A 12,840-nucleotide genomic window follows, 5' to 3' on the forward strand; every position below is an offset into this window, starting at 1 on the left:
AATAGTACTCTAGTAACTTTTATATAGAGTATAGATATATATACAAAAATTACTAAAATTTTAATAAATATTACATTTCGCATAAGCTTAAAAGTGTACTATATTCAGCAATAAAACTTTAAAGATTGGATCCAGTGCCCGCTCAACCCCAGGCGACTAAAGCGAAAGCTTTAGGCCCCCAAAAATAGAGGCCCAAAAATTTATAACATATGTTTTATTTATAAATATAAAATAATTACTACTAATAGTTATGATTAATTATAAGAATTTATCTTCAATCATTTACTGGTTTTCTGCCAACTTCCAACTAAGAGGTTGTGAGTTCGAGTCATCCCAAGAGCAAGGTGGGGAGTTCTTGGAGGGAAGGATGCCGAGGGTCATTTGAAAACAGCCTCTCTACCCCAGGGTAGGGGTAAGGTCTGCGTACATACTACCCTCCCCAGACCCCATTAATGGGATTATACTGGGTTGTTGTTGTTGTTGTTGTCGTTGTTGTTGTTACACAATCATTAGTCACATAGTTACATATTTTATGTTATTTTTTAATAGATGTGCTTGATGTAATTATGAATATAAGTGGTGGCAAATTAAATCTGCAGCATTTTTATATTTATTTTACTCTAATTTGAATCACTTTTGTTTACAACTTTAGTTTTGTATAATTTTTTTTTCCAGTTTATTGTAGACACGTTTCCAGTAAATTAGCTCATGAAAAAGCTCCAAATTAGAATATAAGTATTTAGCATATGATCGTTGCTTTGGAAGGCCATGATCAAAATTATAATTAAAAAATCTTATTTAAGATCAACAAAGTTTCAATAAAGATTAAATGGATTGGTTACATTATTAATTGGAAAAAAATTACTCTATAAAAATTGATCATAAAATAAAAATAAAGCAATTTTGCACCGGAAAAAGCTAAAAAATAAACTTCAAAATGAAAAATATGAGAATTTTATTAAATAAAGATTTGGCTTTAGGTCACCTACTCTTTTGAACCGCCTCTGATTGGATCCACCAAATTAAAGTCTTGAATTCGCCTATTGAAAGATAGAATAATGGAAAGTTATTCTAAACCAGTAAAAGTCATGAGGTATATCGTTTTTAATTGCCGTAGCGCATCTAATTAACTTTATATACTGACAATGACAATGTAACATCAGGTGGTAAATAATTTATCTCTATAAGAGTTTAGAGTCAGTCCAGCAGCCTAGATCATTTAAGAAATTAAGGAAGTTGTCCGTAACTAAAGTATGTGACAGCACTTAGACCTCATCGATCATCTGAATCATTTAATGAATAATTACTATAAATGCATGTGTCCCAATTTATATTCTGCAGTCGAGACTAATTGTGATATCTTTCTACTTCTTGACTCAAAGTCTACGCCCCAAATCCACTACTCTTCGTCTCCCACTTCAGTAGCTTCCCATTTAATGCTAGCTATATATGCATGTAATTGAATTTTTAACTCTTATTGAACAAGAAACATATCCTTATACAAATTAAGTAAGATAAATGTTAAGCATTTAAATAAAAAAGAAAATCAGATGCAGTGGCGGAGCTACATGTAATATGAAGGGATCTCAGTGATTTCCTTTGAAAATACTAGCTGGTATGTTTGAATAATTGTTGTATCCACCTAGGGTGGCAAACATACAGGTCGAGTTGGATATGGACGGGTCGAAAACGCGTAATGTAAAAATGGATAAAATATTCGACCTACCATATTTTATACGGATAGAAATGGGTTAAACGGTGGATAATATGAATACCTATATTTTTCATGACTTCTTGACTCTCATTACTTTTGGGAGAATTTCTAGTCTCCCAAATTTAAGGAACCCGCAATTTGATATGCAAATGTAAAAATTAAACTCATTGGTTGTCTATTGAGTATTCATTTTTAAGTAGATAATATGGATCTTATTTATATTTAATTTATTTTTCAAAAATTCATTATCCAGCCTAATTTCTTAGTAAATAATATGGATGAATATTTTATTTATTATTTATTTTGCCATCACTACCTATTATAAAGAAAGTTTGTTACATAATGACAAATTAAAAGCGATTCAAAAATTATTTTAAATTACCTAGGGGTCGCATTCTTGCATCTCTTCCTGTTTAAAGTTTCTCACTCTGCCACTAGTTAGATGACTTGTTAAAGCTGGTTAGTAACATTTTGCAGTGTCAGTTAATATTTGAATTTATCTTTAAATATCATTCTATTGCTTTTGAAGTATTTCTCTACGAGTAAATCCAAATTTCCCCTAAAAGTAAAAGTGCGAAACAATATTAGTATTTCCAGCTTTTAGTTTTTATTAGAACTTTCGTTATCAAAGCTAATCATTTTTTGAACTAACGTATCCCCTGACGCTTATATAACTGATTGTCTTAAAAAGTATATACTTCCACATAAACAGAAGATACAAATTGAGAATTAACATGGTGGCCTGTTTTTGACAATTTTATGATCATCTCCCATTCTTTTCCTTCTCTCATTTTCTTTCTCAAGGAAGTATTAGATAATCGGTTAAAAGTATAGAGAAACCTAATGCGGAATGCTTGTGGAATTACGTACGTACCCTTTATGGCAACATGATTTTCTTAAGTTCTGGTCCTTGCCAGCATTTGCAATAATGAGAAAGGGGGATTTAATTTATAGTTGGAAGTTGACATATAACAAGATTGATAGCCATATTCGTATATCGTTATTGCATTTCCAAATATTAATTGAATACAACTACCCGATAATTGATTGTCGCCCCCTATTCTTCAAGTGCCACAAGACTATTTTAAAGAAAAATTTGTTTTCCATTACGTAGCGGATCGCGGAAGAGAAAGGAAAAAGAGAAATGAGGTAATGAGAATCGAACTAATGAGCGGTTTTCACAGATACCATTAGCTAGGTGTCGTTTGGTTGGTTTTATTAGGAGATTTAATCTCCACATATAATCTTGCATTATTAACTCCAATACAACATTTGGTTACACTTCTTATTCTTTTAATAATAATTGCATAAGTTATGTGAGAATTTATGTATTATTTTATGTGGGGTAAAATATATAAAATAAAATATGAGTACTTTTAATAATTCATGGATTAAATTAGTACAATGACAAAACCAACCTTCCTAATAGCAAACATCTAACAAGAAGTAATCCTTCCATTACAATTCATGTATTAACTAATACCAAGCATTATAATTTCTACATTAATTAATCCCCTCATAAATTCTTGCATTACTAATCTCTACCTAACTTGTCTCTAGACCAAATGACCCATTAGATTATAAGTTTTGGTGGTTAGCACAATTCTATTCAATTTCTCCATTATCCTTTTTTGGGGAGGGAAAGAGAGAGACATTTAAGAAAACAAAAGGATAAAATTAGTAGATAATTTCTTCTCATTTGCTTAAGTTTTGGTCGGGCACAAATTATACTCGATTTTGCGCTAGTAAGAGATAGCAGGTGCCCGATAAAATATACACGCAAGTTGAGCCTTTCACCACTGTTATGAAAAAATAAAAAGACAAGAAAAAAAGAACAACCTTACATACATTTACTTATATATATATATATGCGCAGCCGAAAACCCAGAATTGTGCAGCAAAAAATGCAAGAAGCTACATTTTTCAAATAGAACTTGATTAACCATGGGTTCATTAATTACTTCCTCACACAATGGAGCTTTAATATCAAACCACAAATCATGTTCCAAATCTTTTAATTATGCGTAGAAGAATATACTAGTTTGAACCTCATAATTATGATGAGAGATCCAACTGACGCACTGTCAATACACAACTAATTAGAAAATAGACATATTTCATTTTTGCATATATATATATATATATATATATATATATATATATATAATGCTGGTGATCATTTCTATCATTTATTAACATGTTAAATAAATAATGTATTTGCAAATCTAAGCAATCGTATCAGGAATGCTTTCAAAATAGGTACTACTTTGTAGTAATAATTGAATAAAAAACTGTAACATGTGATGCGTATGGTTGAGAAATCTTTGCTTGACTCACAAAAACTTCATTTAAAGATTGCCAAAGAGGGAAAAAGAAAACAAATGGTTACTCAGTAGTAGTGCTATATATAACACGCCACCATGCACACACGATTTAGGATAAAGGCATTAAAAGCTGAAGCAAATTCTTCTTTCTGGTATGGCTGCCACTACTAGAGATGCTTTGGGTGATGAAGAAACCCAATTCTCCTCTATACCAAAGCAAGTGTGCCTTCTTTTCCCAATTCCTAAGTCTGAACATCTTGTCTTCTTGTTTTTCTATCTCTTTCTTTTGTCCTTATAATCTACTATTGAATACTCCATTTTATCAGGATAGATGAAGAAAACAAGAAGAAAGCTCCTCTTACACTGTCGCAAAGGCTGGGCTTGCCTGACTTCGTTTCTCCGGATGTCAGTATTATATATTTTATCATTATTCAACCTTTTCAAAGATTTACTAAAATGAAAATGCTATACTATATGTGCATAGCTCTAATAACATTTAAATTTCTTGAGTCATGAATCATAAGTTTCATAGGCATCTGAATTTAGTCCTGAATTCCTATAATGACAATTATTTTGGGACAATATTTTTGAGTTAAAGCGACAATTAAAATGGGACAGAGGGAGAAGTAATAAGTGTTAAATTTAGAATTTATGGCTTGAACCATAGAATCTAACAGTCATGAATCATCATAATGGTAATGTTGTTATAACTGTCATCAAAAGAAGTAGTACCAAATATGACGACCCTAGAAATATTTGAAGTAGCTAGAGTTGTAACTCTGCATACCTATGGAGAAGTTAAACGTGACAATGGTATATCAAGTAGTGTATTTTATTAACATTTTAATTTCTTTTTAAATTTTGATTATAGGTATGGCGAGCATCGGTGGGAGAGCTTCTGGGCACGGCAGTTCTAGTTTTCATGTTGGACAACATAGTTATTTCTACCCTCGAAAGTGATGTTAAAATGCCAAATTTAATCATGTCAATTCTCGCTGCAATTACGATCACCATTCTACTCCTTGCCGTGTTCCCGGTGTCTGGCGGCCACCTCAATCCGGTCATTTCCTGCTCCGCCACCCTTGTCGGAATTATCTCCATGTCAAGAGCCATAATTTACATTGTGGCACAGTGTATCGGCGCTGCTTTAGGTGCACTAGCGCTCAAAGCAGTGGTCAGCAGTAGTATTGAACAAACTTTCTCACTTGGTGGTTGCACTCTCACGGTAATATTACCAGGCCCAAATGGCCCAATTACTGTGGGCCTAGAGACGGCCCAAGCCTTTTGGCTAGAGATCTTTTGCACATTTGTATTTTTATTTGCTTCAGTTTGGATGGCCTATGATCATCGTCAAGCCAAGTCACTAGGGCTTGTCACTGTCATGTCCATCGTTGGGCTCGTATTAGGCCTACTTGTGTTCATCTCGACCACCGTCACTGGAAAAAAGGGGTACGCCGGAGCTGGGATGAATCCAGCGAGGTGTTTTGGAGCAGCTCTTGTTAGAGGAGGCCATCTCTGGAATGGACATTGGATATTTTGGGTTGGGCCTGCAATTGCTTGTTGGGCCTTCTATTTGTACACTAAGATCATCCCACCACAGCATTTCCATGCAGATGGTTACAAACATGATTTCGTTGGCGTTATCAAGGCTTTGTTTGGATCAGACGCTTGATGTTCATATTTATGAGAAATAGATGTATTCTTGCTCGAAAGTGCTCAATATTGCTTATGATTATAAAATTGTGTAAAGAAACAAAGTAGTAAGTTGAAAAAACAAGAGGAAGATATATAAGTTGATCAGATGTTTTGTGATTCTTGCTTCTTCATTTAGTTTGAGGTGTGACATATATTTGTCACAATATGTATTAACTTTCTCAGAATACTCAGATACTTTGTTGTTATCTAAACTTTCTTAATATCATATTCAATGATGAGATTAAATAGAGCATACGACTCCAAACTGTCACCTTTTTGAGTTGGACAGAGATAAGTATATAAATTTTGTTGACTATAATGCTTAAATCATAAAAATAAATAAGAATAGAAACCTGGAAAGCGATTCAAACTTAAGTCATAAACTATATACAACAATGTGAATGTTGTTACACTACAAAGAAGTTTCCAACGCAGCATTGCTCATCTGCATCAGAGTGAATAATTGAGCAGAAACCTTACTATAAAAGTAATAAGTATATACATAAATATTTATACACACGCAGAGAAAGTAAAGGTTGCAATAACAAATTGAAACCGTAGTCTGTAGAGTTCTCCAATATTGCTTATAATCTAGTGTTATCACTTATCAATTAAAGTTTTCCACACAATAAGTTTAAGTTCGTTTCTTACTATCTACATTCCTCTCATCGCTTCTTTCCCACTATTAGAAAAAAAATTAAAAGAAAACAAGCGTAAATATAAGGTTTAGATGCTCAACGATGGGGTCAGAGACGATGACTGAGCAGCTGCCCGCAATAACTCCATCAAAATAGACCATTTGTTCTTAATCTCCAGATAAAGAATTTAGTTGTTTATTGTGACTCCCATATTTGCCTTACCAATTTGCGCATGTCCATTTGAATCTTTCTTCTAAAGTGCACACGTCCCTGAAGTCGTACAAGTTGATCATGTGATTCTGAGGTCATTTTAATTGATCATCTTTGTATTCTGGTGCAAATTGCTATATGATCCAATAGTAATTGGTTACATTCTTTCCTGGACCTCTTTGCCAATTGTCACATGTGACTCGAAAGATTTGTTATTGATGCATTGCATTTGATAATACTAATCATGATACTAATTAAAAATACGCGAAAGCAACAAATAGACAAAATAATAACAAGATAAGATAGCAAGGATCAATCTAGAAATACAAAGGGAGGAAGAAACTTAGAGGAAAGAAAGGATAATCTAGCAACTAAAACACATTTAATTGCTAGAATTAAATCCAAGGGAGAGAGATATGAACTCATACATTAGATAATCACACATGAATCTATCCAAGAGAGGTTCAAAGACAGATGCAAGAGAACTTTTGGACTATCTGATTACTTGGCTTCATGCCCAATAAGGAAAACTTGAAGATTGGGCCGCTATTATTTCATTTGTACATAGTCACACATAAATGTATTAGTTGTATATGTATAGTTTAGGCTTATTTTGTAATAGTCACTCTTTTGTAAATGACCAGATATAAATAGAAAAAGGCCTGCTGGATATTTTATTTTTGGCCCATAACATTTCTCTCATTCTTCTGTGTTCTCGAACATTCCTCTCAGAATCCTAAATAGAATTTCTCCAAATCCAACTCGATTCAAGATGTTTACATGGTATCAAAGCATGGATCCTGATTGATCTCGTCACACTTAGTCGAGTGATGGTACCCTTGACGATTTTTGGAGAAAATTCAAAAATCGATTTTTGTATCTCAAAACCGATTCCCCTATTTCTTCAAAATTCCTTTAATTTATGGTCAAAACCTCCAACATCTTCATCGATTTGGGGATTTCTATTGTTGCTAAGTTGTTGAATGTTATTGTCGAAACTAGGGTTTGTTGGAGTATTTTGAAGCTAGGATTTTTCAATTACGGTCTCCAGTCGTCTTCTCAATTTCTTGATTTTGGACATTGTCGCGTTTTTATTAAGGCCGTACTCTTTTCGGTTGCAAAAGAGCTTGGTAATATCGTAATTTTTCTAAAAAATCTACGATTTTAGAACCTGTAGAACTATTGATTGCTTCTCAAATTCTGAGAGTTCTGTCATCTGATATCTGTATTGGTATAATTTTGTGGTTATATCATGGGTAGTACTGAGGGTATAAGCAACGCTAGTGTAATCGATTCCTCTAATCCTATGTCCCCCCCATCCCTATGATATACCTGGGATTTCTTTAGTCCATACACCATTTTCTGGTACTAGTTTTGGCAGGTGGAAAATGAGTGTCATTGTGTCCTTATCTGCTAAAAATAAGATTGGATTAGTTGATGGCACTTGTCCCAAACCGGCGGACAGTTCACCACATATTAAACAGTGGAGCATATGTAACAACATGGTCATTTCTTCTTTGACCAGTTCAGTTTCTCCAGAAATTGCTAAAAGTGTTCAATATTCACAAACTGTTGAAAGTATTTGGGAATAGTTAAATAAAAGTTTTAGGACTGTAAATGGGACCAAGGTTTTTGAAATAAAGAAAGAGCTTGCTTCCACTATGCAAGGAGCTCTTGACATAGCATCCTACTTCAATAAACTTAAGAAATTATGGGATGAACTAAGAGTAATTCGCAATAATAAGGTAAATACATGTGCATGTCCCATTAAGGCTGAAATTCTGAAAGAGGAAGAAGAGGACAAAGTCCACCAGTTCCTTATGGGTCTAAATGACATATATGTTGGGGTTAAGAGTAACATATTAATGTTGCAACCACTTTCATCACTTGAAAATGCTTATAACATACTACTCCAAGATGAAAAACAAAGACAGGTTAATCCTGGTTCATAATTCAGTTCTGAGTCTGCATCTTTTAATGTGTCTGGTCTCATCAACAAGGCACCTATGATTCAGCCTCAGAGACAGTATAATCAAAGGGTAGATTTTGATCAGACTAAGGAAAATCTGAGTAATCTCTTTTGTAAGTACTGCAAGAATCCTGGGCACTTAGTTGATAAGTGTTACAAGCTTCATGGGTTCCCTCCTAATTTCAAGTTTACTAAAGGCAAGAGAGTTGCAGCTAATGTTACTGCAGAAAGTGAGTTCCCCACTGAATCCAACTCTCATCTCTCTAGCCCTACTCCTGGTACCAACAGTGGTGCTATTGTACATTATGAGGGTCAAAGATCTGGAGTGCCTGGTTTGACACAGCAGCAGTACACTCAGCTGATAAATCTTCTTCAGCAATCCCAACTATCTGATTCCATCTCTCTATCCAATCTCATGGCATCTACCAATTTTGCTGGTATATTGTTGTCTGATTCTTTAGGGTCTGGTTCTAGTTCTTGTATGCTGACACAAACCACTAACTTCAAAAAAATAATTTTGATAATTGACTCTGGAGCCACTGTCACATGACCTCAAATAAAGATGTCCTTTTTAACATAATACCTTTAATTGTTCCTTACCTGGTATTACTTCCAAATGGTTATAAGGTGGAAGTCACAAACACATGTTCTTACTCCCTAGATGAATCCATTACCTTGCACAATGTGCTTTATGTTCCTTCTTTCCATCACAACTTGATCTCTGTGAATAAACTAGTACATCAATTGTGTTGTATAGTTATGTTCACTCACATTGGATGTTTTATCCAGGACCATTTTCTAAAGAAGCCTTTGGAGCTTGGTAGAGTGGATGATTGACTCTACAAGTCTGAGTTGCCTTTAACATCTCTTCCACAGAACTCTGTTACTGAAAACTTTACTTCCTGCAGCTTATACTCTATTGATTCTAGTCACAATTCTACATCTGTAAATACTTCCATTTCTATTTGTAATAAAGCTGTATTAAATAATATGGACATTGTTTGGTATCAAAGACATGCACATGTATCTTTTGTGAGAATGAAAACTATTTCTGCTATTTATGTTTTTGCTAAACAATGCTTTCCTTGCAATGTGTCCCCTATGGGTAGGCAAACTAGATTGCCCTTTCCTAATTGTAGCATCCAGACTACTAAGCCCTTTCAACTCATCCATGCTGACACCTGGGGACCTTATCACACTCCTATTTATTCTAGTTCCAGATATTTTTTGACAATTGTAGATGACTTTAGTAGATCTACTTGGACTCACTTAATGGGGTCCAAGAGTAATGCTTTTTCTCTTCTAAAAGCCTTTGTTCTTCTGGTCAAAACTCAATTCAATGTACATGTTCAGACCATTAGGAGTGACAATACATTAGAACTTGGATCCAGTCACACAGCTATTTCCTTCTTTTCTGATAGTGGAATCATTCATCAAACCAGTTGTCCTCATACACCACAACAAATTGGGGTAGTAGAGAGAAAGCATAAAACTTTGCTTGAAGCATCTAGAGCGCTTCTTTTTCAGTCCAAAGTGTCACTTAGGTTCTTGGGGGACTGCTTGTTGACAACCACTTATATCATCAATAGACTATCTTCTAAATTGCTCAACAACACCTTTTGAAGTATTATATGGGAAGGAACCCTGTTATTCTCACCTAAGATCCTTTGGTTGCCTATGTTATGCAACTGTCCTAATTCCACAAAGGGATAAACTTCAACCGAGGGCTCTAAAATGTGTCTTTCTAGGATATTCTTTTGCCAAAATGGGATACAAGTTTTATTGTTTGGATCTGAATTCCAAACAATATGGATCAACCAGGTGTTGCTATGGATCAACTAGATCTGAATTCCTTATTGTTGCTATTAAACATGGTTAAAATTCTACTTTAGATATGAATTCCAAGTTGAAGGTTGATTCTGGGGAACTGTTTTCCCAGCCTGAGAGATACATGAGCTTAATTTGAAAGTTATTGTTCTTGACTCATACCAGATCTGACATTTGTTTTGGTATGCAACATTTAAGTCAGTTTTTGCAAGCACCCAGATTGCCTCATATGACTGTTGCCTTACATATGTTGAAATATCTGAAGGGCACCATTGATGTTGTGTTGTTCTATTCTAATTCTCCTGATTGCACTCTCACAGCCTATTCGGATAGTGATTGGGCAGCTTGCCCTGATACTCGCAAGTTTATTTCTGATTTCTGTCTCTTTTTGGGTGATTGTTTGGTGGCCTCGAAGTATAAGAAACAACCTGTTGTTTCCCTTTCATCAGTTGAAGTTGAATATATGGCTCTCAGTAAAGTGGTGGCTGAACTCACATGGCTCACCATTGCTAAGAATCCAGTTTTTCATGAGAGGACCAAGCATATAGAGGTGAACTGTCACTTTATCCGGAAGAAGTTGGGAGATAGTTTAATCCAGTTATTTCATGTTTCTACTTCCAATTAACTTGCAGACATCTTCACTAAGCTGCTTATTGGGTGCTTCACCATTCTTTCCTGTCCAAGTTGAAGGTGTTCTCCCCCTCCAACTTGAAGGGCGGTATTGGGCTATCTGATTACTTGGCTTCAGGCCCAATAAGGAAGACTTGAATATTGGGTCGCTGTTATTTTATTTGTTCATAGCCACGCATAAATGTATTAGCTATATATGTATAGTTTAGGCATTTTTGTAATAGTCACTCTTTTGTAAATGGGCCAGATATAAATAGAAAACGCCCGCTGGATATTTTAGTTTTGGCCGAAAACATTTCTCTCATTCTTCTGTGTTCTCAAATTTTCCTCTCAAAACCCTAACTAGAATTTCTCCAAATCCAAATCGATTCAAGATGTTTACAAGAACAATTCCCAAAATCTAGTAAATGAAATAAACGCTAAATGTACTATTTAAAGTACCTATTAACTAATAACAAAATGACTAAAACAACCCTTAGCTAACTTGATCCTTCAATTGGACTTTTAAGCTTGACCTTTATCCCTTTAAAGCACTCGGATGACTTAATATCATCTTGAAAGTTCCCCTTGCATTGAGTGTTGATGTGTGCGTTATCAAATCAGCTAGTCTTAAAGTACGGCATTAGATTTTTTTTGCGCCTAATCTTTGTTGTATAAGGATGAGTTATATACCTAACGACATTGAACATAGTTTACTTTCTCCCGATTTACACTAAACTTTGAGTGCAAAACATATATTTTCATATGCATATTTATTAATCATGATTATATATTAATTAATATGCATTGTTACTTTAATTTATAAATGTTAAGAAATTAGTTTGTTGTTAACACCAAGTGCAAATAAATAATTTTTCCATTACTTACTTGTATCCTCTTAATTTCTGTTACTAACATTCGCAACGGTTTGAGTTTATATCTTAAATAAGAAGACAACATCTAGTTAACATGAAAATATTAGTATGAAAGCAAAAGAGACTCAAAATTGACCGGCAATACTATGGAAGAATAAGTGGCCGATGCTCTCTATAAGCTAAAGAATTCATGCCATTGTAATTTTTTTATTGTAGAAGAAAATTATAGGAGGAGAAAACGGTAGAAAAGAAAAAAACATGAATATGTACACATACCTTCATCTGAATTTGAATCTTTAACTTTAGAATTATTTGAATTGTAAGATCTATCTTATTTAAATGAAAGAAGACGGTTGTAGATTCAAGTCTTACGACTGACATTATCAACCAAATACTTGCACGGTTGCAGTAATTAAGTTGGCGGTTACTGTAACAATGATCTAATTATAATGATTCCTCTGAAATGCATATAGATCTATTTAGTTTGAGTTTGAGCAAAGTTGATTGCTAATCATGATGTATATTGTTCAGTCTACATACACTCTAGTTGTATCTGAGCCGACTAACTTGATTCTGACTAGATTTTCCCCTAAAAACAATCAAATCTTTTCAAGAATTCTGTCAAATGACCATTAATATAGTTGCCATAACCAACGATTGAAAAACAATGAAGTGTTTTAGGTTCAGTCTTGAATTGTCAGAATGATCTCTCCCCACCACTATGCAGTGCAAAACTAGAGGGTTCAGCCAGTGTATATATAATGGACGATAACAACAAAAAGAATTTTTCGCTTTTGAAGAAAGATATAGTGAATTTAACCTGTTGTAATATGTAATCTTCCTTATTTTATCGATTACTAATTCCACTTTTTATGGACGGCTGCATGTAGTTATCGTTAGATCACTTGATAAATATAAAAGTTAAGCTTATAGAAGTTAATTATAAACTCTCTGAAGAATGGATTTACAGATTACTAGG

The 12,840-nt window shown here is 34.1% G+C and overlaps 3 protein-coding genes across 5 annotated transcripts; all 3 read left to right on the plus strand.

Moving 5' to 3' along the window:
* Window positions 1-4,011: 4,011 nt before the first annotated feature.
* On the plus strand, window positions 4,012-5,981 carry LOC104097818 (uncharacterized). 3 transcript variants are annotated; one of them, XM_018771369.3, is made up of 3 exons: window positions 4,012-4,284; window positions 4,365-4,443; window positions 4,910-5,981. In XM_018771369.3, the coding sequence occupies exons 1-3, from the start codon at window positions 4,193-4,195 to the stop codon at window positions 5,708-5,710; spliced, it is 972 nt and encodes a 323-aa protein (XP_018626885.1). In that variant the 5' UTR covers window positions 4,012-4,192; the 3' UTR covers window positions 5,711-5,981. The 3 variants fall into 3 exon arrangements, with proteins under 3 accessions (XP_018626885.1, XP_033512422.1, XP_009602731.1); XM_033656531.2 differs by having other exon boundaries at window positions 4,014-4,258; XM_009604436.4 differs by having other exon boundaries at window positions 4,015-4,254.
* Window positions 5,982-7,275: 1,294 nt separating this feature from the next.
* Window positions 7,276-10,316, plus strand: LOC104097820 (uncharacterized). The gene is made up of 2 exons (XM_009604438.4): window positions 7,276-8,987; window positions 9,340-10,316. The coding sequence occupies exons 1-2, from the start codon at window positions 8,588-8,590 to the stop codon at window positions 9,372-9,374; spliced, it is 435 nt and encodes a 144-aa protein (XP_009602733.1). The 5' UTR covers window positions 7,276-8,587; the 3' UTR covers window positions 9,375-10,316.
* On the plus strand, window positions 7,970-8,533 carry LOC138907546 (uncharacterized). The gene is made up of 2 exons (XM_070198145.1): window positions 7,970-8,086; window positions 8,174-8,533. The coding sequence occupies exons 1-2, from the start codon at window positions 7,970-7,972 to the stop codon at window positions 8,531-8,533; spliced, it is 477 nt and encodes a 158-aa protein (XP_070054246.1).
* Window positions 10,317-12,840: the final 2,524 nt, after the last annotated feature.

The sequence above is a fragment of the Nicotiana tomentosiformis genome, chromosome 3 (assembly GCF_000390325.3).
Source record: "Nicotiana tomentosiformis chromosome 3, ASM39032v3, whole genome shotgun sequence".
In the NCBI taxonomy this organism is placed as follows: Eukaryota; Viridiplantae; Streptophyta; class Magnoliopsida; order Solanales; family Solanaceae; genus Nicotiana; species Nicotiana tomentosiformis.